At 43.8% G+C, this 23198-nt stretch overlaps 1 protein-coding gene across 3 annotated transcripts in view; it reads left to right on the top strand.

Moving 5' to 3' along the window:
- The window catches only part of CHRND (cholinergic receptor nicotinic delta subunit), a 30774-nt gene extending 7859 nt beyond the window's left edge, over nt 1-22915 (top strand). For 2 of the 3 annotated variants that reach the window (XM_056565526.1, XM_056565527.1), the window contains 9 exons: nt 1113-1222; nt 2436-2591; nt 5075-5190; nt 10651-10851; nt 11039-11150; nt 11831-11945; nt 17576-17786; nt 21666-21784; nt 22077-22915. In XM_056565526.1, the coding sequence (XP_056421501.1) occupies nt 1113-1222; nt 2436-2591; nt 5075-5190; nt 10651-10851; nt 11039-11150; nt 11831-11945; nt 17576-17786; nt 21666-21784; nt 22077-22259 (1323 nt within the window). In that variant the 3' untranslated portion in view covers nt 22260-22915. Of the gene's footprint in view, nt 1-88; nt 108-1112; nt 1223-2435; nt 2592-5074; nt 5191-10650; nt 10852-11038; nt 11151-11830; nt 11946-17575; nt 17787-21665; nt 21785-22076 lie in introns of those variants that run through there. The other variant, XM_056565528.1, reaches the window with a different exon arrangement.
- Nucleotides 22916-23198: the final 283 nt, after the last annotated feature.

Genomic DNA, 23198 nt, shown 5'->3' with positions numbered 1-23198 from the left:
TTAAATCCAATTATGATCCGTTATTACTTCTGAGCATGCTCAGAAGAGGTAAGAGCAACCAGGAAGTAGCTAGATAAAAAAAAACAGACAAAAACGGACAATAAAGGGTATAAACGGATGAAAAATGGATGAAAAACAAGACAAAAATTTTTTGTGTGTAAACATGTATGTTTGTGTGTAAACGTGTATGTTTGTGTAAATATATCGTTGTATTCCGAGACTTTGGTAAGACCTGATGAAGTAAGGGGTGCTCCTTGTGAAATGCATTGTCTACTATATCATACAATAAAATTAACCTTTATTTTACTATCCCTGTGGAAATATTTTTTGTTCCTAGTGGGAGAACAGGTTCCCAAACTATGATCTAAGCACCTCAGGCACCACCACTGCATCCTGTTTTAGGGACCCCACGGGATCCCCATCTCTACAAGTGGACATATGGATTTGGGCCAGTTTTAAACCTGACTACACCTGTACTGCCCTGACAACGGCTCTGAGCATGTACACCAGGTCATCTGTCCAGTTTTTATGATTTTGAATGGAATCACTTCCTTTACGTTTTGTAGTCTTCTAGAATGAAATCATCAAGCGTTGGGGCCTTCTGGATAACTCCTAACAACACTATGGCCCACATTTCTCATTGTCTTTAGACTGTTTTTTGTGTCTAAAAAGGGGCAAAAAAAAGGAGAACGCAGGGTTTATTTGCGACCTTTTTTATGCCTTTTGGTTTACACATTGCTGCTGATTTTGAGTGGTACACATGATATAGAAGGGTTTTATCATTGCGCCTTTTTGTGAAAAGGAGCAAAAAAGGCGCAAAGCCACTGAAAAGTCTCTAAAACAACACCAGCCCAGACATGGTGTAGCTTTTTGGTGTATGTGAAGACAGAAATTTCAGAAAATGTGACCTGCACAAAATTTATCAAATTCTCTTTGACCATTTAATAAATTTGGTGCTTTTACACATTATCAGCACACAAAAAAAAAGGTGTAAAAAAATGCTTCACTTACACTACAATGATAACTGTGGGCCTATGAGCTTGAGTAGTACAAAATAAACACCTCTGTGGATATAAGGCAACATTCATCTGATGTCATTATTTTTTTTACAGGCATGGTATGACAAACGACTTTCATGGAATAATACAGAGTTCTATGGCATTGATATACTCAGAGTTACTCCGGACATGGTGTGGCACCCTAAACTAATCCTAGAGAACAAGTAAGAATGTAGTGTGATCAGCTTCCTGAATCCTATTAAAGGGGTATTCCAGCTTTATACATCATATCCCCCATCCAAAGGGGAAACCTTGCTGGGAACCCCCGCGATCTCTGTGCAGCCCCTGGCATTTTGTGCCGGGTGCTGCCTCCAAGACAACTAATCCTAGAGAACAAGTAAGAATGTAGTGTGATCAGCTTCCTGAATCCTATTAAAGGGGTATTCCAGCTTTATACATCATATCCCCCATCCAAAGGGGAAACCTTGCTGGGAACCCCCGCGATCTCTGTGCAGCCCCTGGCATTTTGTGCCGGGTGCTGCCTCCAAGACGGGGACGTGATGTCATGACCACGCCCCCTAGTGACATCACACCACACCCCTCCATTCATGTCTATGGGAGGAGGCATGACAGCTGTCACACCCGCTCCCATAGACCTGAACGGAGGGTCATAATGTGCCGTCAATAGGGGGCGTGGCAGCAGGATAAGCAGGATATGTTTACCTTTCGGGGGGACTGGAACATGTGGTAAATTGGGGGACAGCAAAACAGTTTTGGAGTACTGAGTATGAACCAAACTTGTACAGTAGCATTTAAATGGGTACTCCGGTGGAAAACTTTTTTTTTTTTAAATCAACTGGTGCCAGAAAGTTAAACAGATTTGTAAAAAAAAAAAAAAAATCTTAATCCTTTCAGTACTTACTCTACAGCGGCTGTATACTACAAAGGAAATTCTTTTCTTTTTGGATTTCTTTTCTGTCTGTCCACAGTGCTCTCTGCTGACACCTCTGTCCATGTCAGGAACTGTCCAGAGCAGGCGGAAATCCCTACAGCAAACATATGCTGCTCTGGACAGCTCCTATAATGTACAGAGGTGTCAGCTGAGAGCACTGTGGTCAGGCAGAAAATAAATCCAAAAAGAAAATAATTTCCTCTGTACTATTAGTAGCAGCTAATAAGTACTGGAAGGATTAAGATTTTTTTTTATATATAAAAGTAATTTACAAATCTGTTTAACTTTTTGGCACCAGTTAAAAAAAAAAAAATATGTTTTCCACCAGAGTACCCCTTTAAGTTAATTCACAGTTTATAGAATATTCATCATTATACATTTTAAACATTTGTCAATAAATAAGTTCAATGCATAATTTCTATTTTCATTTCTGTGCAATATTACTTTATGTTATGTATTACCTGATTATATTTCCTTATTTATAGCAATAATGGAAACTTTGAAGTGGCATATTACTGCAATGTGCTTGTATCTCATACTGGATACATATACTGGCTTCCTCCTGCCATATTTCAAACTCCATGCTCCATTAACGTCAACTTCTTTCCATTTGACTGGCAGAACTGTTCTCTCAAATTTCGGTAACTATGCTACGTAGCTATATAAGGTGCTACCAAATGTCTTACTGTTATGTTGAGAACATCCACTAAATTACTTTCTTAACCTAAACTAAGAGTTACTAATCAGTGACATACATATCATAGAGACACCTCTCCTGTGGGTCTTGAATACTAGGCCCTTCTGTATTGGCTGAAAACTGTAACCATATTCACCACTTAATACTTACTTATCAATACACAAATCGGTATTATATGTTTAATGACTTGTAGGAGTAAGGCTGGCTTCACACATTGTGAAATAAAAAGAAAAAAACTGCAGTGTTTTCATGTACTAATGTGCTATATTAACCTCATCCCTCCCCAAAACGTAAATCTATGTCATGGTAATTCGCCCAAAATGATGTACATTTACGTCATACTCACTTCATAGAGCACGAGTGAGCAGCTAACACTCACAGACAATGACGGACATCAGTGGTGTCATTTAAATACTGTGATCGGTAGCAAAAAAAAGGCTTAAATGAGAGTTGCTGGTGGATTCAGGGTGCTCATTGGGGTATTCCAGGGAAATAAACTTATCCACTGTGCACATGATCTCCTTCACTGGGCAATGCTTTAGCAGCTATACTTACCAGTCTCCACAGCGCTCCAGTCCCCTCCTTCTGATACGAGCAAGAGTGACATGGCGGGCCCAATACATGAGGTTGAAGGGGGGGGGATCACAGTGGTTGGACCCCCAATGATCAAACATTTATCCCCTATCCTATATATAGGGGATAAGTTTACTTCTCTGGAATACCCCTTTAAGGCCAAACCCTGCTGTAGCCTTAAGACGTTAAAGTCTATGGAGTCACAGCCATCAGTGCACACATTGGCTCAGATTTATCAAAAACCCGACAGCAACCGAGCACAGCTCAGCTTTCATATCTCAATGAGCTCTGATACAGTGAAAGCTGAGCTGTGATTGGTTTCTCTTAGAAAACCAGACAGTTTTGGTTTCAGGCAATCTGAGCCATTGTAAGAAAAAAAACCTGCAGTAATTAAAACATTGGAAATGCGATTGGGAAGATTTAACATAAAATGTGCACAGGAAAAAGTGGAGCAGTTCCCCATATCCACCGAAAATGGTGTCACCCCCCCCCCCCCCCCCCCCCCCCCTACTATCTACCTTTCTCAGTGTTTCCGAATCAGGGTGCCTCCAGCTGTTACGAAACTAACCACAGCTTAGATTATACTGAGAGCTGTCATAAACACTGACACAGATAAATTGATAGGGAATAGATATAGGACATAGATCAATGTTTCCTAACCAGGGTAACTCCAGCTGTTGCAAAACTACAACTCCCAGCATGCTGGGAGTTGAAGTTTTGCAACGCTGTAGGCACTCTGTTCAGGAAACACTGATCTATGTTCTATGTATTTATGTCAGTGTTTCCCAACCAGGGTGCATCCAGCTGTTACACAACTACAACTCCCAGCATGCATGGACAGCCAAAGGCTGTCCAAGCATATGCTGGGAGTTTTAGTTTGCTAGAGCTGGAGGCACCCTGGTTGGGAAACACTTATATATCTTTCAGTGTTTTCCAACCCTTTAGCTGTTGCAAAACTACAACTCCCAGCATGCCTTTGGCTGTGTGAGCATGCTGGGAGCTGTAGTAGGAGCAGGGATGGTGCTGGGAAGGGGGATAGGGATGGTGCTGGAAAGTGGGGGCCGGTAGGGATGGGGTGAGTGTGTGTGTCTGGGGGGGGGGAGTTGGGGACACAGAGTGCCCCCCAGTTTACCTGCCTCAGAAGGCTTCCTGCACTGTTCAGGTCCTGTATCCTCCGTACCGATCAATAGCTCTTCCTGCTTGGGGGTCATGTGATGTTATGATGTCACATGACCCATGCAGTGCTGGGAAAGCTGCCGATCAGCAGAGGAGGAAGAGGAGCTGAGTAAGTCCCCCGCGGGAACTGTATCCTTGACAGGCCTGTGTGTCCCTGTTACAGGCTGTTTCTGTATGCGCTCGCTGTGCAATGCACTCTGCACTGAGCTCACAAAAACAGCCAGTGACAAGGACGGTCGGACGCACCTGGGTCAGAGTGTCACCCCGCCAGAGGGTATCACCTGGTGCTGCCTGCCCCTCCGCCCCTTCCTGGCAACGCCACTGTAGATAGCGGCATTCATTTTTTTTAAAAAGCTCTGGGCTATGGGCAACTGGTCAACTTTTCCTTTGCACAGGTTTTAATAAATCTCCTCCAATGTGTGTCAGATGCTTTTCCATAGACTTTAATGGAGCACATTATTAGATTTAATTAACTGCAGCTTTTTATACATACGTAACTGACGTTTTTTTTTTTTATTTTACACAGTGTAATCCTAGCCTAAAAATGGTGAGGTGGTAAAAAACTTAGCTATGTAGAAACTGCTTTGGGCTTGCTTTACTGTTTTACTTTCTTGTATACACTATACTAGCAATATACAATGTACTCTATGACATATTGTTGTATGCATATGGTTGCAGTTCCTTGACTTATAATGCTAAGGAGGTCAACTTCCGGCTAAAAGAAGAAATAGATGAAGCAACGAATAGAAGCTACCCAATTGAATGGATTATCATTGATCGAGAAGCTTTCACAGGTACTTTGGCCACATAGCTCATATCTGGCAATAGAACAAGTTTGTCAGTGGTTTTAAAATGCAAATTGATGAAACTCACTAAGATACTTTATAGCATACCTGTCATATCACAAAAAAAGATTATATATGTTCCTCACTAGGTCATGCAGATGCTTTACATGTCTTTTTTTATTTGTATAGTGTGGTAAGCTTGTGGGGGTATAGGGTATATGGGGTATAGCTGTGCAGTGATGAAAGGGTGCTGGTTTAACCCTTAACTGTTGTGACGCCAGGGTGAGGGCTCCTCAATATATGCTTGTCCTATCGCCACCCATCCCAAGAACGATAGGGAGAAATAAATGATTGTCCACAACCAGAGATTCAGAAAACTGTAAGAAACTTTACTGCAGATTTTATGCAGAGGTAAAACAAGAACAGTCTTTACATTTGTACAGTCTATGAGGATCCTGACAGTTGGTTGGGACCTTTTGAGTATAAGCTCTGGAAATTGATTTACGCTGTTCCGCTGGATTTAGGGGATTGGTTTTAGGTCCAGCAGTCACGTTAGCTTTAGCGGGGATTTGATTTAGTAACTCGTGGTTAGTAAGTTGAGGGATTGTTAGGCTTCAGGCCTAGGTTCTCTTGCAGAATAGTACAGAGTAATGCCTCCTCTAGAGATGATCAGGAACAAGAGACCGAGGATTGGCTGGTAGCTCCCTTATATGGGCAGGGGCTGGCCTTGAGCTGATTGGTTCATCCCAACTGTCAGTCCTTTACACAAAGGATTATGGTAGAACATGTGACTACCCACGTGACCTGGAAGGGCCTTTAGCATACCATCACAGTAGAAACATTAGTCATGTGACCTAAGGTCCTGCAGACACTATATAGATAAATACATTTACACTAATTATATACATGTAACACATAAAATTAAGGAACGAAGATGTGACTAGGGATTGTCTCAGCAAACGGACCCCAACGGTACTTAGGAACTCTGACTTTGGGGACCCAGCACACAAGGTACAGTGTGAAATAAAGTACCGGGACGCCACAATAGCATCTGTATCTGGCTATCAAATCCATCTGTTCTGCTGCTCAATCATTCTGACATCTACTGCTCAGGAAGAGGAGTGTCTGAGGCAAGCACTGAGCCTACTCTCACTCACCATGCACTGAGCCCGCCCTCACTGTCTTCCCTATGTCTGCTGGGCAGAGTCTTTACATTCAATTGCTGGCTGCTCTGTAATCAACTCTTCTCTGTTTTCATGCTGCAGTCAGACAGGATAGGGGTGTGCACAGATGAGTGCTAGTCCTGCCCTCACTTACTGGGACCTTGTCCCTGCCTGTGCTTCACCTGGAACCAGGGCTCAAGTCCTGCAGGAACTCATAGGAACGGCATCCCTGCACTTTTTTCACAGCAGAAACGCCATTCCCTTTAGCAGTTGACCTGCAGGACCGACCCTGTGTGCGAATCTTTTGGTGTTATTTACATGGGACTGCATGTTGGAGGGGATGGTGTTATTTGCATAGTACTGTTTGTTTGTTGGATAGATAGGAGCAGTGTTATTTACATGGGAATGCATATTGGAGAGAGGAAAGTAGTGTCATTTACATAAAGACTGTATGTTGAAGAGAAGGGAGTAGTGTTATTTGCATTTGACTGTATGTTGGAGAGAAGGGAGTAGTGTTATTTACATGGGACTGTATATTGGAGAGAAGGGGGTGGTGTTTTTTTTACATGTGACTGTATAGTGGAGGGGTTGTGTTATTTATATAGGACTGTATGTAGGAGAGGGGAGTAGTGTTATTTACATGGGACTGTGTTATGTTTACGGCAGGAAATTATATTTACATGGGACCGAATATTTGTGGGGACTGTAACTGGCTTGTCCCCCTGTGCACTGCAGTCTGCTGGGGGTGCTATTCGAAGTATCTTTACAATTACTAGTAGGGGTGGTAAGCAGGGCTTCAACCTACAGATTTTTTCTGCAGAAAATCCACAGCGAATTAGGCCACCATTGACTTTAATAGATCAGCAGATTTGCAGATTGTCAGATTTGCAGATTTTTTGAGGACCCATCGAAGTCAATGGTAGCAAAATCCCCTGCAGATTTTCTTCAGAAAATCTGCTGCCTGAAATATGAACAAAATCTGCTTGTGTGAACAGACCCTTAGGGTTCCCTGTTTTTGCGGCAGATATGCAGCAGCGGATTTTGCTGGTCATTGACTTCGATGGGTAGCAATATCGAATCTAAGCAAATCTGCAGCAGAAAATATGCACTTGTGAACTGACCCATAGGGCTCTTTCACACGGACGGATTTGCCAACAAACCTGCAGCCTGTTTCCCGCTGCAAGTTTGAATTAGGGCGGGCTGTCCGCAGCAGACCCTATTGAAGTCAATTGGGTCTGTGCCATATTTCCTCCAGTGGAAATTCTGCTGCCAGTGCAGATGAAAGCCTGGAAAATCAAATGCAAGCCCTCCATCTGTGTCCACCTCAGTGGTGCTGAAGAAGTTCACTTAGTCTTTGCAAAGAGGAGAAGAGAACTGTCTGAGGACTTGAGAATCAAAATTGTGGAAAAATATCAACAATCTCAAGGTTACAAGTCTATCTCCAGAGATCTTGATTTGCCTTTGTACACAGTGCGCAACATTATCAAGAAGTTTGCAACCCATGGCACTGTAGCTAATCTCCCTGGGCATGGACAGAAGAGAAAAATTTATGAATGGTGTCAACGCAGGATAGTCCGGATGGTGGATAAGCAGCCCCAAACAAGTTCCAAAGACATTCAATGTAACACTCACGTTTCTGAAGGCAGGAACCCCAGTGGATGTGGATCCGTTGGACCTGTGTGGCAAATGACTCGGACCGTACCAGGGAGCGGAGTCTAAGGTGCCACGGGTTTTCACCAGAGCCCGCCACAAAGCGGGATGGACTTGCTGCTGCAGGTGGCACCCAGGTCACTACCCCTGGCACAGCTTGACCACACAGGCGGCTGAGGAGATGCGAGGCACAGGAGGGATAAGGCAGCTCGTAGTCTGGATGGCAGATGGTCAGGGCAGGCAGCAGAGTAGTGTAGTCTAGAGGTAGCAGGAGGTCAGTAGGCAGGCGGCAGAGGAGCAAGGTCGAGTCACAAAGCAAGAGATCAGATACATGGCAAGGCAATAACAGGAATGCTTTCTCTCAGGCTCAAGGCAACAAAGATCCGGCAAGAAACTGAGGAGGGTGGAGGAATTTATAAATGAGCCACAGGTGGATTACACTAATGAGCATACTGGCCCTTTAAATCTTAAAGCTTCGGCACGCACGCCCTAGGGGACAGGGACACGCGCGCTGGAGTAGAGAAGCAGAAGCGGAGGCAGGAGAAACACCCAGAGAGTGACGGACTGGGGCTACAGCAAGTAAGGGGACCATGCGCTCATGGCCAGCATGTGCGGCTGGAGCGCATAACGTAACATTCAAGCTGTCCTGCAGGCTCAGGGAGCATCAGTGTCACAGCGATCTGTTGACATTTAAATGAAATGAAACACTATGGCAGGAGATCCAGGAGGACCCCACTGCTGACACAGAGACATAAAAAAGCAAGACTACATTTTGCCAAAATGAATTTGAATAAGCCAAAATCCTTCTGGGAAAATGTCTTGTGGACAGATGAGACCAAGATAGAAATTTTTGGTAAAGCACATCGTTCTACTGTTTACCGAAAATGGAATGAGGCCTACAAAGAAAAGAACACAGTACCTACAGTGAAATATGGTGGAGGTTCAATGATGTTTTGGGGTTGTTTTGCTGCCTCTGGCACTGGGTGAAATCTGAGGATTACCAACGGATTTTGGGTCGCACTGTACAGCCCAGTGTCAGAAAGCTGGGTTTGCGTCCGAAATCTTGGATCTTCCAACAGGACAATGACCCCAAACATACGTCAAAAAGCACCCAGAAATGGATGGCAACAAAGCGCTGGAGAGTTCTGAAGTGGCCAGCAATGAGTCCAGATCTAAATCCCATTGAACACCTGTGGAGAGATCTTAAAATTGCTTATGGGAAAAGATGCCCTTCCAATAAGAGAGACCTGGATCAGGAAGAGTGGTCCAACGTTCCGGCTGAGAGGTGTTAGTAGCTTATTGATGGTTATAGGAAGTGACTGATTTCAGTTATTTTTTCCAAAGGGTGTGCAACCAAATATTCAGTTAAGGGTGCCAATAATTTTGTCCAGACCATTTTTGGAGTTTGGTGTAACATTATGTCCAATTAGCTTTTTTCCTGCCTTTTTGGGTTTAGTTCCACTATACACAATGGGAGTAAACATGTGTATAGCAAAATGTGTTACTGCAATCCTTTTCTATGAGAAATACTTAATTTTCTAGAAAAATATCAGGGGTGCCAACATTTATGGCCATGACTGTATAAATGTTTTTGAATCTGACAGTGCTCATTTATTTCTAAAAACTGTACTAAAGGCCTTTAGCTACTCCCAATTGCATGGTCCTGGAGGTAAAGTTTGTGCTATTTGTCAAGCATGATCGAGAAAGGAGGTGTAGCCTCTGAAACTTTGCAGATGTTCCTATCAGACCTGCAGTGAATGGAGACGGCCGAATAAGAGAGTGCTGGTGCAATTGCACATGGAAGCCTAAGAAGCCTTATATATCTCCTAACATCTTGCGGACTATTTGAAATACTTTGGGTGAATACTTATTGTTGGATTTTTGTAACATTTATTAATCATATATAAAGAAAGAAGAATTGTTGCATTCACTATTGCAAATGTGCTTTTTTTATGACAGACTGTGGCACTTAAACAGCTCAGCTCTGCCTCATTGACACTTGGCTAAGAAACAAAAAGTCAATTTTAAAGGGGTACTCCGCCCCTAGAAATCTTATCCCCTATCCAGAGGATGTCTGATCACAGGGGTCCCACTGCTGAGGACCCTCACGATCTCCGTGCTGCACCCCGCATTAGTTTAGAGCATCAGGTTCAGTGCCGGAGGCTCGTAACGTCACGGCCAAGTCCCGCTTGTGACATCACGGCCACACACCCTCAATGCAAGTCTATGGGAGGGGGCATGATTGCAGTCACGCCCCCTCCTATAGACTTGTATTGAGGGAGCATGGCTGTGATGTCACGAGTGAGGTGGGAGCGTGACGTCACAAGCCTCCGCCCCTCATCGCTAGTCATCTAGCACGGAGCGAAGTTTGTTCCGTGCACCAGATGTCTGGAGTGCCGCAGCTGAGATCATGGTTAAGACATCTTATCCCCTATCCTTTGGATAGGGGATAAGATGTCTAAGGGCGGAGTACACCTTTAAGATTTAGGAGCAAATAGAGCTGACAGATTCCCTTTAAATATAAGTTTATGGTATTGATGTACGAATATATTTTATATATAAATTTCATAAATATATAATCCAGTATTCCTTGAATTGCTGTCTGAATAAATGTAAATCTGCAATAAAAGTAATGTGATTTGGTTTCTGTTTGCAGAAAATGGGGAATGGCAGATTATCCACATTCCAGCCAAAAAGAACATAGACAGGAGTGTTTCTATGGATAGCACCATGTACCAGGACGTCACATTTTACCTCATTATTCAACGAAAACCCCTCTTCTACATTATAAACATCTTGGCTCCTTGCATACTGATTGCTTTGATGGCCAACCTTGTGTTCTATCTTCCAGCTGACAGTAAGTGTCCTTCAACATGTAAATAGTAAATAAAACAAGAAAAAGGGGTTAAAGAGTGATGAGGTCATGTGAGGAAAGTGACTGCGCTAAAGGCTAAGAGTGGATGAACCATCATAAAGACTTCATGCTCTTAAGTATGTGCTAAGAACGTTGGAGCAGAATGTATGTAACCTCATATTTCCGGCAGGTGGGGAAAAGATGACCCTTGCCATTTCTGTGCTGCTGGCTCAGTCTGTCTTCTTGCTTCTGATCTCACAGCGCCTCCCAGAGACTTCTTTGGCCATTCCTCTCATCAGCAAGTGAGTGACTGACTGTAGTGAGTGACAATGAAGTATTACTAGAGTTATAAATATTGCTAATATTGCATGGTACATATTGCTAATAAATTAAATATACTGTATTGTACAATATACACAATATCCATTGTATATTTATATAATATAACCCAATTCCTCCCCAATTCCTTAAAGGGGTAGTCCACCCCTAGACATCTTCTCCCCTATCCAAAGGATAGGGGATAAGAGGTCTGATCGCGGGGGTCTCGCTGCTGGGAACCCCCGCGCTCTCGGCTGTGGAACCCCAGACATCCGATGCACGGAGCGATTACTGGAAATGCGGGGGCTCGTCCATCAGTCCGTCACACACCCTCCCATAGACTTGCATTGAGGGGGCCTGGCCGTGATATCATGAGCCTCTGGCGCTGCACCCGACACTCTAAACGAACGCCAGGTGCAGCAGGGAGATCGTGGGGGTCGTTTGAATAGAGGATAAGATGTCTAGGGGCAAAGTACCCCTTTAAGTACCATGATTCTACATATACAGGGATATTACTATAGTGTCGGCTATTTGCACTTTGCCTTTAATGTCAGTTATGCTAATTTTTACGCTAATTTACGCATAAAAACTAAGTCAATTACTGATCCCAGTTCTTCTTTAAAAGTCAATATTGTAGAGCAGAGTTTTTCTCTCTATTCTTTAGGTACCTGATGTTTATCATGGTGTTGGTGACTATTGTGGTTGTGAGCTGTGTTGTTGTGTTGAACATGCACTTCAGAACTCCTAGCACACATATCATGTCAGATCGCATGAAGAAGGTATGTATAGACAAATTGCATTGTGATATTTCCATGAAAAACATACATGTTCCAAATTATGACAATACATACATGCAATCTTTAGCCTATTATCTGTAGCAACTTCCCAGGATTTGTTCTTTTTGGTGCACTGGAGTCTGAAAAGGATGTTTTTTGCCAAAGAAGATAAAACTGGTTATAACTAGAGATGAGCGCATTTCTGAAAAATTCGATTTGGCTGATTCGACGAATTTTCCGAAAAAATTTGGTTCAATCCGAATTTATTCGTAGTGAATCGCTATAAAAAATGAGTACTTCTGGCCTACAGAGAGGCTCAATAGGGGTGTAGAACACTTTGCCTTGTCCTAACAGGCATAGGGAGTGTGCTGTGTTAGTGAAATAATATTCATTATGACATACAGATTACAGGCATCGCTATTAGAATCACTGGCGCAGAGCATCTGAATGTGGCAGATTTTTTATGTCCTTTTATAATTTATTTTATTTGAATTTATATTTATTTTTTGATTATGCATTCTGGTGAGCATCGAGTTGGCGGTCTTCCGAGATACCACCTGTTCCAGCCCCTGCCCCTCAGAACCTCCATGACTGTGAAAGTGTGAATGTTTCATTTGATCAGTTATGGTTCATTGTTATCGCTCCAAGCTGTTTCATTGGATTCTTGTAATAATTCCACAGGTAAAAAGACGTCAACGACCATAGGGCCTCAGTCTTGAAAAGATTACATCATAAAGATTTTTTAAAATGTAAATTTAAGATTTATATTAGATTCTTAAATTTAATGTGCCAGTGTTTACTTTAAACTAACACTGTATGACCACAAAACACAATCTAACAAGGAGTGACATGGTGGCACAATGACAGAGCCTAGAGGTGGCAGGAGCATGAAGGAGATCATAATCTGGCAGAATGACACAGCCTGGAATTGCCAGCAGCAAGAGGAGACCATATAGTGGCTGAATGACACAGCCTAAAATTGGCGGCAGCATGAGGAGACCATAGGGCCTCATAATCCCTACGATTAAAAGATGAATTTTCAAATTAAATTGAAGATTTATGGTAGCCAGTGCTACCATAAAAATGTATAGGTAATGTCCAAGGCCCAGCAGCATGAGTAAACCATATAGTGTCTGAATGACACAGCCTGGAGCTGGCGGCAGCATATGGTGACAATAGGGCTTCATAACCCTAAGATTAAAAGATGAATTTTCAAATTTAAATTGAAGATTTTTGGTAGCTAGTGCTACCATAAAAATGTTTAGGTAATGTCCAAGGCCCAGCAGCATGAGTAAACCATATAGTGGCTGAATGACACAGCCTGGAGCTGGTGGCAGCATAAGGAGACAATAGGGCATTCACAATCCCTAAGATTAAAAGATGAATTTTCAAATTTAAATTTAATATTTATGGTAGCTAGTCCCAGGCCCATCAGTAGGAGTAAACCATATAGTGGATGAATGGCAAAGCTTGGAGTTAGCAGCAGCATGAGGAGAACATATAGTGGGTGAATGATACAGCCTGGAGTTTGTGGCAGCAAGAGGAGACCAAATAGTGGCTGAATGACACAGCCTGGAGGTGGCAAAAGCATGAGGAGAACATATAGTGGCTGAATGACATAGCGTGAAGGTGGCGGCAGCATGAGACCATATAGTGGCAGAATGGCACACCCTGGAGTTGGCAGCGGCATGAGGAGAACATATAGTGGCTGAATGACACAGCATGGAGGTGGCGGCAGCATGAGGAGACCATAAAGTGGCTAAATGGCCAGTGTTGGTGTGGCACCATGGTCAATCTACTCTGATGCATCATGCATTGGTGGGTTGAAATCCTGGCTTATCCATGCCTGATTCATCTTCACAAAGGTCAGTCTCTCCACATTTTTAGTGAACAGACGGGTTCTCCTTGGGGTGACTATGGCCCCCGCCGCACTAAACACCCGCTCTGATGGCACACTACTGGCCAGGCAGGACAGTTTTTCCAGGGCAAACTCTGCTAGTTGCGGCCACAAATCAAGTTTGGCTGCCCAGAAGTCCAGTGGCAGATCTTCAAGGTGTGTTGGCATGGCCATGTCAAGGTATGCTACCACCTGCTGGTTAAGGTCCTGTTCCAGGTCTACCTGCTGCTGATGAGTTGCTTCACTATGCGGGTGAAGAAAGGTGCTCATCAGCGACTGTAGACTCAGGCTGCTGCTGATGGAGCTGGTACTGCTCTTGCCACCCCACATCTCCCCAGCAGCCATGGCAGTGAAAGGTGAGCGCAGAAGCCCCCCCCCCCCCCCCCCGAGTCAGACTTGCGAAAGGATGGACGATGGCGCTGATAGGCATCAGCCAACTGACTACGTTCTGATGCTGCAGCTCAAGAAGGGTGTGCTTTGCGGTGTACGAGTGGCTGAAGTGCATGCAAAATTTCCTTCCCATTGTTAGGATGTCTTGCAAAAGGGGTGAACACTTCAGAAACCGCTTGACAACCAGATTGAACATGTATGCCATGCAGGGCGCATGGCTCAAATTTCCTTGCTGCGGTGCAGACAAGACGTTCTTCCCGTTGTCAGTCACCATGGTTCCCATTTCCAGTTTTCATGGAGTAAGCCATGCTCCGACTTCTTTATGAATGACTTTTAGCAGTTCCTTCCCTGTGTGTCTCCGATCACCAAGGCAGTGTGATACCGCCGTGCCCTGCACACATGGTATGCTGTAAGGGGCACTGAGACTTGGATGAGAAGGTGGAGTCACACACTGTCACAGGACCAAGAGCCTGACAGCGTGGAGGAGGAAGCAGCATGACCTGTCAAAGTTGGTGTTGTGACTGTGCAGGAACCACTTTCGCCCATTGGGCCATAAAGGACATGTATTGTCCCTGACCATAGTTACAGCTAACTTTGGTATACACTGACAGGCTCAAGGACTGGCCCACCTTCTCTTCCACAAAATTGTGCAAAGCTGGTACTGCCTTCTTCGCAAAGAAATGATGGCTTGGGACTCTCCACCTCGGCTCGGCACAAGCCATCAGTTCTCTGAAAGGTGCAGAGTCCACCACTTGAAAAGGGAGGGGCTGCAGCAACAGCAACTTGGACAGGAGCACATTCAGCTTCTGTGCCATTGGATGAGTGGGTGCATACTGTTGTCTCTTGGACATGGATTCACAGATGGATTGCTGGTGGAATGACTGACTAAAAGTAGGAGGAGCATCTAGAGCGAGAGAAGGAGGGTATGACACACAGCTCCCTTCGACTGAGGTGGTGGAGCCTTGGCTGGCTGAAAGAGGGAGAGGTGTGCCACTGGGTGATGCAGCAGGCTGGTCCACCTCATCAGAGCCACGGTTCTCCCCGGCCCCTTTATGGTGGTCCAGCATATGTTGACGCAGTCCCTGGTGCCAACATTGGGACCCTGGCCACGCTTCACCTTCTGCCGACACATCTTGCATGTGGCTATGTTAACCTCCTCTGGATGCTTGATGCCACACCGCCGAGTAGCTGATTTTCCCACCAACAGTCCACACTAATTGACTGCTACTGCAGCCGTCTCTACTACCTCCCGGAAAGGTAAGCTGCCGCGAAGCAGGTGGTCTCCCTGGGCATGTTTGGGTCCAAAATTTCCACTTCTGCTACCATGCTGACTGCCAACTGTGCTACCAACTTGCTGGCTCATCTGCTGCCTCACGGGCAACCTGCAACCCTCTTCTCCTGATGATGATGAAGCCACTTCTGCACCCAGCTCCCAATTGCGATAGTCTTCATCAACAAGTGTCTGCACGTCACTGATGTCCTCCTCAGGTTCCTTAACAGTGTGTGCTTCAGGAGCCTGAACGCTGGCAACACCACCTTACATGGCACTCTCCTCATTACTACTTGCCCCCCTAGCGGAGGAAGTGGCGGCCACTTCTCCGCCACTTCTTGGCTGGGCAGTAGCTGCTGACTGTCGTCTATTAGATCGTCTTCACTGAATAATGGAGCTGAATCCACAGCATAAGATACTTCTGTAGGGGAGGGAACAGCATAGGATAGAGGCAATGGGAGGACAGGGACTGCTCCCAGGCCTTGCCAACTGAGGGTTGTGTCTGAGAAACCCACGGACTGTTGACTGGGGTATCAGATGTCACTTATGATGAAGTGGATGACTGTGTTAACCAATCGATGACGACAGATGGGTTGCTGGTCGAGACAACTGATACCGGGAGATCAGGCCTCTCGCTGCGACTCCTGCTGCCACTCGCCCCTAGTCTGCTGCAACCTCTGCCTGACTGATGAATTTAGGCCTCTGCCACTCCTCCGTGCATGCCCTGGCACTTCTCTGCGTAACATTCTTAGTGCATATATGAGGGGAGTACAATACGCTTCACTCCGCTTAAAACAGTATTTGTCTAGAACAGCAGCAGGTGTGTACTTTTGGCTGGCCTTTCACAGTATCTAGGCCCTTGAGACTTTATCAGGAAAAAAATGGTACAACACTTAGATGTACGTCTGTGGTTTGCACTTATGAGGGCAGAAAAATGCGCTACAGTATGCTTAAAAAGTTTTTGTGCACAACACCAGCAGTAGACACCTGTGCTGCAACACACAGTCGCTGTGTACTACAGCCAAAATTGCAAGATTCTTAATCTCACTCCCTTCCCTATCAGTGCCTCTATGCAGGATTTGTGCTTGAGCTAAATCGCTGCTGTTCTTCTGTGCAACACATTGCTCTCTGATCCTCTCTATAATAAAACGTTGTAGACAGTGACTGGGAGCTGGATCGCTGCAGTAAGAATGCTTTTCTGTGACAAACAAACTGCTTTCTGTCCAACAGATCGCTGACTTGACTAGGAGGTAAATCGCTGCAGGAAAAAGCTTTTCTGTGTAACACACAGGGCTGTCTGTCCCTATCTATCTCTCTGCAGTTTAAGGATGAAGTGACCGGCCGCAATATGGCTGACAATTATATAGGGCTGTGACATCCCAGGGGAGACTGGCTGCTGATAGGCTGCATCCTGCATCTGATTCAGGGTCATCCTGCCTACCCTTGTTCCCGCCTTCCCAGGATTCCTTGCCCCATGTCCTCACATGTGAAGCCGCCATTTTAGATGCCCTGGAGCCTGGACCACACTAAATGGAGTTTAATGAAGCGATTTGCGTGATAGAATCGCGGTGATATTCGCATTTGTTATGAATCGAATTTTTCATGAAATTCGTAGTGAATTCGGATTCCTCAGAATAGATTCACTCATCTCTAGCTATAAACCTTGACACGCTGTATTATTCATACTATAAGATAATAATGTGGATTTACAGATTTATTCACCATTATACACAGTTTTATTATGTTTTGTTGGTTGAATTACAGCATGCATGATCTCACAGTTTCTCTTATTATAAATGAGAAAACTGTGTTTGGAATAAGGGGGGGAGTGTAGGGGATAGGGCACAAGTAAAGGTAAAGAAATCATTCATACCAAAGTAACCACTCTCCATATTGGCTGGTTACTTCTACATCTTCAGAAAACATCTTCAAACAATATTAAATTAAATATTAAATCTCTCTATTTCACATTATTATTATTTATATTTTTTACATATTTATCCAGTAAACTGTTTGGAATGATACAAAATGTAAATTACATACAACTGCCCAATTCTGTATTTTTGTATATTTCAGATCTTTTTGCACAAACTGCCCCGTTTGTTACATATGTCCCAACCAGCAGAAGCTGATCCTGAGCCATGGAATGGGGTCCTTCAGAGGCGCAGCAGTTCAGTTGGTTACATTGCAAAGGCAGAAGAGTATTTCAGTGTGAAGTCTAGAAGTGAACTTATGTTTGAGAAGCAATCTGAGCGGCATGGTCTGACCAGTCGAGCCACACCAGCCAGTAAGTGCTGGCGTTTTGTTTGTATGATTTATACAAAATATTATATCAGGGAATGGTCAGTATTTTATTGGTTGATGCATTTGAAGCAGGAAAAATTGACAAGCAGCAGAGCACAAGGGTGGCAGTATGCTGAGATATGGGTAAAAACAATAATATGTAAATGAGGTCCTTTAGTGTACAGGGGACATTCCCTAACCCCTTCTTGTAATTGTACTCCTGCCAGACTGGTCCCTAAACAACGTTCCTACCAGCATATAGCTGCTTTAAGCTGAGATCTCGCCTGAGAAATGAACCTCTCTCCTAAGAAGGGCGGCTGAGCTTGAGATCTCACTTTGCTCATGCAGGATCTTGGAGCAGCTGATGGCTGGGGGGGGGGGGGGTATTAATATTTATAAAGGGAGTGTTGTTTAGGGACCAGCCAGGCAGTAGTACAAGTGCACTAAGGGACTTGGGAACAGCCTCAGTGCACCAAAGGACCTAATTTACATATTACTATTTTTTAACTATATCTTAGCAATGGCGCAACATTCAGATACACTGAGGACACCCTTGTAATCATTGTCAACTAGCAGGTTAGTGCGGGTGATGCTGATGTCAGTTTCCCTTTAACTAGCTGCATAGAGATATATACGATATACACCATATGTATCTTGAAGCTAAGTCTCAGGGGGTAGATAGGTCTGGTACATTAAAGGGATGCATTCAATCTTTCCCACACTTTGACGCTTGGTATTTTTTTGGGAGCTGCAGTAAAGAAGCAGAGTGACATTATTGTACTTTATTATCAACCAATATACTCTTTCTCCAAGAGGAACACTTACTCTGAGAAAGGAACCACAACCCTCTCCCTGGTTGAATTCCCTAGGTTACCCTAGATCCCACGCATTTTTGAGGAATTTTATCTGACTACAGTGCTCTCTGCTGACACCTCTGTCCGTATCAGGAAATGTTCAGAACAGGATAGGTTTGCTATGGGGATTTGCTTGTACTCTGGACAGTTCCTGACATGAACAGAGGTGTCAGCAGAGAGAACTGTGGTCAGACTTATCTGTAGCATACAGTAGCTCAGGGGTCGGCAACCCGCTGCTCTGGAGCCGCATGTGGCTCTTTTACACCTTTGCAGCGGCTCCTGTGTGAGGTGAAAAAGGGAGGGGCAAGTTTTCCGAAGCTACAGCGGGGAGGATCGAGGGCAGAGCCATGGGTTTGATTTTTTCACCGCACGTCTGCAGATAATTAAGCCACGCCCCCTCACGGAGGATGGAGAGCGCGAGAGCGCAGCTCTGCATAATACAAGGAGACAGTGGGAGAGTGGGGACGGACACAGCTCCTCCCTCCCCCTTCTCTGTACAGACAGGACCTCATTTTTCATGGGGAGGTTTCATGTTTTCACGGGGGAAAAGCTCCTCCCCTCCCCCAGCTCTGTACACACAGGACCTAATTTTTCACGGGGAGGTTTCATGTTTGCACAGGGGAAACACAGAGCGGGTGAGGTGAGAGGAGACATACTGCACTGCAGGGGCTGGGGAAGATTTCTATGTGTGAGGAGACATATTACACAGGCTGGGGATGTAAAGACTGCAGGGGAATAAATATCATACTGGGAATGATGGGGGAATGGGGAATGCTGAATGACACATGCTGGGAGTTGTAGTCCCTCTTCTGTGTGTGTATTCCAGTGTTTCCCAACCAGGGAATGCTGGTAGTAGTAGTTTCGCAACATCTGGAGGCACCCTGGTTGGGAAACACTGGTGTATGAACTGCAACTCCCTGGAGATTACTGATATAATAGAGGTGTTGGTGAACTACAACTCCCAGGAGACTACTCAGATACAATAGAGGTGTTGGTGAACTACAACTCCAAGGAGACTACTCAGATACAATAGAGGTGTTGGTGAACTACAACTCCCAGGAGACTACTAAGATACAATAGAGGTGTTGGTGAACTACAACTCCCAGGAGACTACTAAGATACAATAGAGGTGTTGGTGAACTACAACTCCCAGGAGACTACTGAGATACAATAGAGGTGTTGGTGAACTACAACTCCCAGGAAACTACTAAGATACAATAGAGGTGTTGGTGAACTACAATTCCCAGGAGAATACTAAGATACAATAGAGGTGTTGGTGAACTACAACTCCCAGGAGACTACTAAGATACAATAGAGGTGTTGGTGAACTACAACTCCCAGTAGACTACAGAGGCAGCATGCTGGTGTTATACCACAGACTGAAGACTCCTGAATGACACATGCTGGGAGTTGTAGTCCCTTTTGTGTGTGTATGCCAGTGTATCCCAACCAGGGCATCAGAGGGGAGGGGGGTTTTGCGGCTCCCAGTTTTGTTTTTTCTTCGGAAACGGGTCCAAGTGGCTCTTTTTGTCTTAAAGGTTGCAGACCCCTGCAGTAGCTGATAAGTACAGTGGTCCCTCAACATAGGATATTAATTGGTTCCAGGAGAACCATCATATGTTGAAACCATCATATGTCGAGTACATATGTCTATGTAAAAATGGTAATTGGTTCTGGGGCCTCGGAACCATTGTATGTTGAATACATATCTCTATGGGAAACTGCCAATTGGTTCTGGGATGACCATTGTATGTGGAGTGTATGGGGAGTGTTTAACAAACCAGGGTGCCTCCAGCTGTTGCACAACTACAACTCCCAGCATGCATGTACAGCCATTGACTGTCTGGGCATGCTGGGAGTTATAGTTTTGCAACAGCTGGAGGCACACTGATAGGGAAACATTGATGTATGGGGTGTATAGTGTGTCTATGTATTGTATGTGATGTGTACAGTTCTTTAAATACCTTCAGGGGGGACAGAATGTCCTCCATTACGATCCTGCCGACTACAGCTCTATAGGAAAGGAAGGGGAGCAGCTCAGCTAGCTGGATTTAGCAGGATAGCATGTGAGTAACAGGAGGCAGAACGGTGCACACGGGGCACATTAAACAACTATCTGTCAGTTGCTGAAGTTGTCAGTGCTGTCAGATAGCTGTTTGTACGATGGCCCCGACACACAGCAGCATCATATGTCGAGGCTGCCTTCAACATACGATGGGCTCTCAGAGGCCATCATATGTTGAAATGATCATATGTCGGGGCCATCATAAGTCGGGGGATTACTGTACTGGAAGGATAAAGATTTTTAAATAGTAATTTACAAATCTGTTTAACTTTCTGGTATCAGTTGATTTGATTTTTTTTTCCATGGGAGTACCCCTTTGGACTAAGTCTGAGTAACTTACTGAACATTTCTAAGATCTATTCTGCCTGTGCTGAACAGGGATGTCTGCACTACATGTCAACAGAAGGTTTGAAGAAGAGGAATACAGGGTCATTTTCTACACTGTCCCTGAGGCCTGGCTGCGCCTGTGAGCTGCCACCATGGCACCTGTGCAATTTGGTATTTCCAGGGAGGTACCTGCTTCCGTCTTAAACATGTGGATGGTGGTATATATTTGTTTGGCATGACAGGAGTTGTATTGGTACTTTATTTATAAGGGAGTAGCATCACTTTAGTAGAAATGCACTGATTTGGTTATTCACTATGAAATTGATTTTGGTTTAGCTGTGATTTAAAAATTGGTGTACGGAAAACAGAAAACCATATGTGTGTGACTGCATACAGGTCATACTTCCTATGTTTGTTTATTATGCTATCTGATGAGCCTTTTAGTGGCCTTTAGTCTATTTTGTCCCCTGATGAAATTCCAGAATGGATCAGAAACATGTTGGGCCATAGTGTGGGTCTGGTAGACTTAGAATTAGATGAAAATTCAAAATTGGCCACTCCAGAAGACTATTACCCTATACTGCCTCATAAAACCATAAGTATATTCATTTTGTTTCTTCCTGATCATCATCTGCAGGAATAAATCCATTGAACACAGACAATTCACATGATCAGCTTTATGGAGAAATAAAGCCAGCCATTGATGGGGCCAACTTCATTGTCAAGCACATGCGAGAAAAGAATGATTACAATGAGGTATGTGTGGGTTTTATACATCACTTCTCACACTCCAAAGTTTAGAGTATATTTTCTTTTTCTTATAATTTTTTTTTAGCATTCTTTAAAGGTCACAGGTAAATGCAGTAGCAAAGTGACTTCATGTATCAATAAAAAAAATGTGGTATAACATATGAATCAAGACATATGAGTCAAGTAAAGTTCTCTATGCTGATCTACTGTGGCTCTAATTTTTGTTATATGCAACCACCATGCATGTTATCTCTGGTATATAGAAATGGTTGACTTATCCCCACTCCTTTACTTGCAGGAAAAAGACAACTGGTATCGTGTTGCCCGGACAGTTGACCGATTGTGCCTTTTTATTGTGACACCAGTTATGATCATTGGGACTCTTTGGATATTTCTGGGAGGAGCTTACAACCACCCACCTCTATACCCCTTTTCTGGTGACCCCTATGATTACAAGGAAGGACATATGAGGTTGATATAAAACTTGACATCAAGGTTCAGCAGAAGTTACCCAAGTTTATAAGTGAAAGGAAATATATTTGCTAATTGAATTAAACTAAGTATATATTGTTAGGAAATGTACTGTATCAATGTCTAAATACATTTACCTTTTCCATATTTGTGAAAGTGAGCAATGTCTATAGGGGATTGTCTGTTGCATACTCTAGTTATTTTATATAGGAACCATCCTTAGTTTAAGTAGATCAAAGTCTACTAACCTGTGTAACATTGCCTTTTTTCATAATTTTTTTTTCAAACAGAATTAAAAAGCATTTATGCACTAACAGGTCAAAAAATATCAACCTAAAAGTGAACATTTTGTGAAATCTCAATTCCTATCATAATGGCATAAGAGGGATTGCTTACAGTGCAGTTAAATGGACACTGAAGGCAACCATACATATCATATGAATTGTTCTGAATGGAGAGAGGAGGGGTAAATCACATACAGCATAACAAAATTTGCGCAGCAACTGGGAAAAGTACACACTTGTGCAGAAGGCTTTGCATTATGTAAAAATCTATTGTACTACAAAAGTAGTAAAACACATAAAAAAAACTAAAATTTGATATCACTATCATCATAATGAGTCACAGAATAATGTTATCATGTTCATTATACTGTATGAATGCTGTAAAAACAAAAAAATTCTATACAAAAATAAAATAAAACTATATAATACTTTATATGTACCCTCAAATTTTGCTGATAATAAACACAATTCTCCCTGCAAAAACACAATCCCTCATACAGCTGTGTTGACAGAAAAATATTAATGTTATAACTCATATAAGTCTCTTCTTGATTGAAGCTGATTACAAAGTATCCCCTCTGGTGGGACCCCCCCCCCCCCCCCGCTATAATCTGTACCGAAACCTGGCATGTCAAAATGTATTCGATTGGATAGGCCGTAATGTA

Source organism: Hyla sarda, chromosome 3 (assembly GCF_029499605.1).
Source record: "Hyla sarda isolate aHylSar1 chromosome 3, aHylSar1.hap1, whole genome shotgun sequence".
Classification (NCBI taxonomy): domain Eukaryota; kingdom Metazoa; phylum Chordata; class Amphibia; order Anura; family Hylidae; genus Hyla; species Hyla sarda.
The sequence above is the reverse complement of the archived record's forward strand: the minus strand, read 5'-3'. Positions and strand labels throughout refer to the sequence as shown.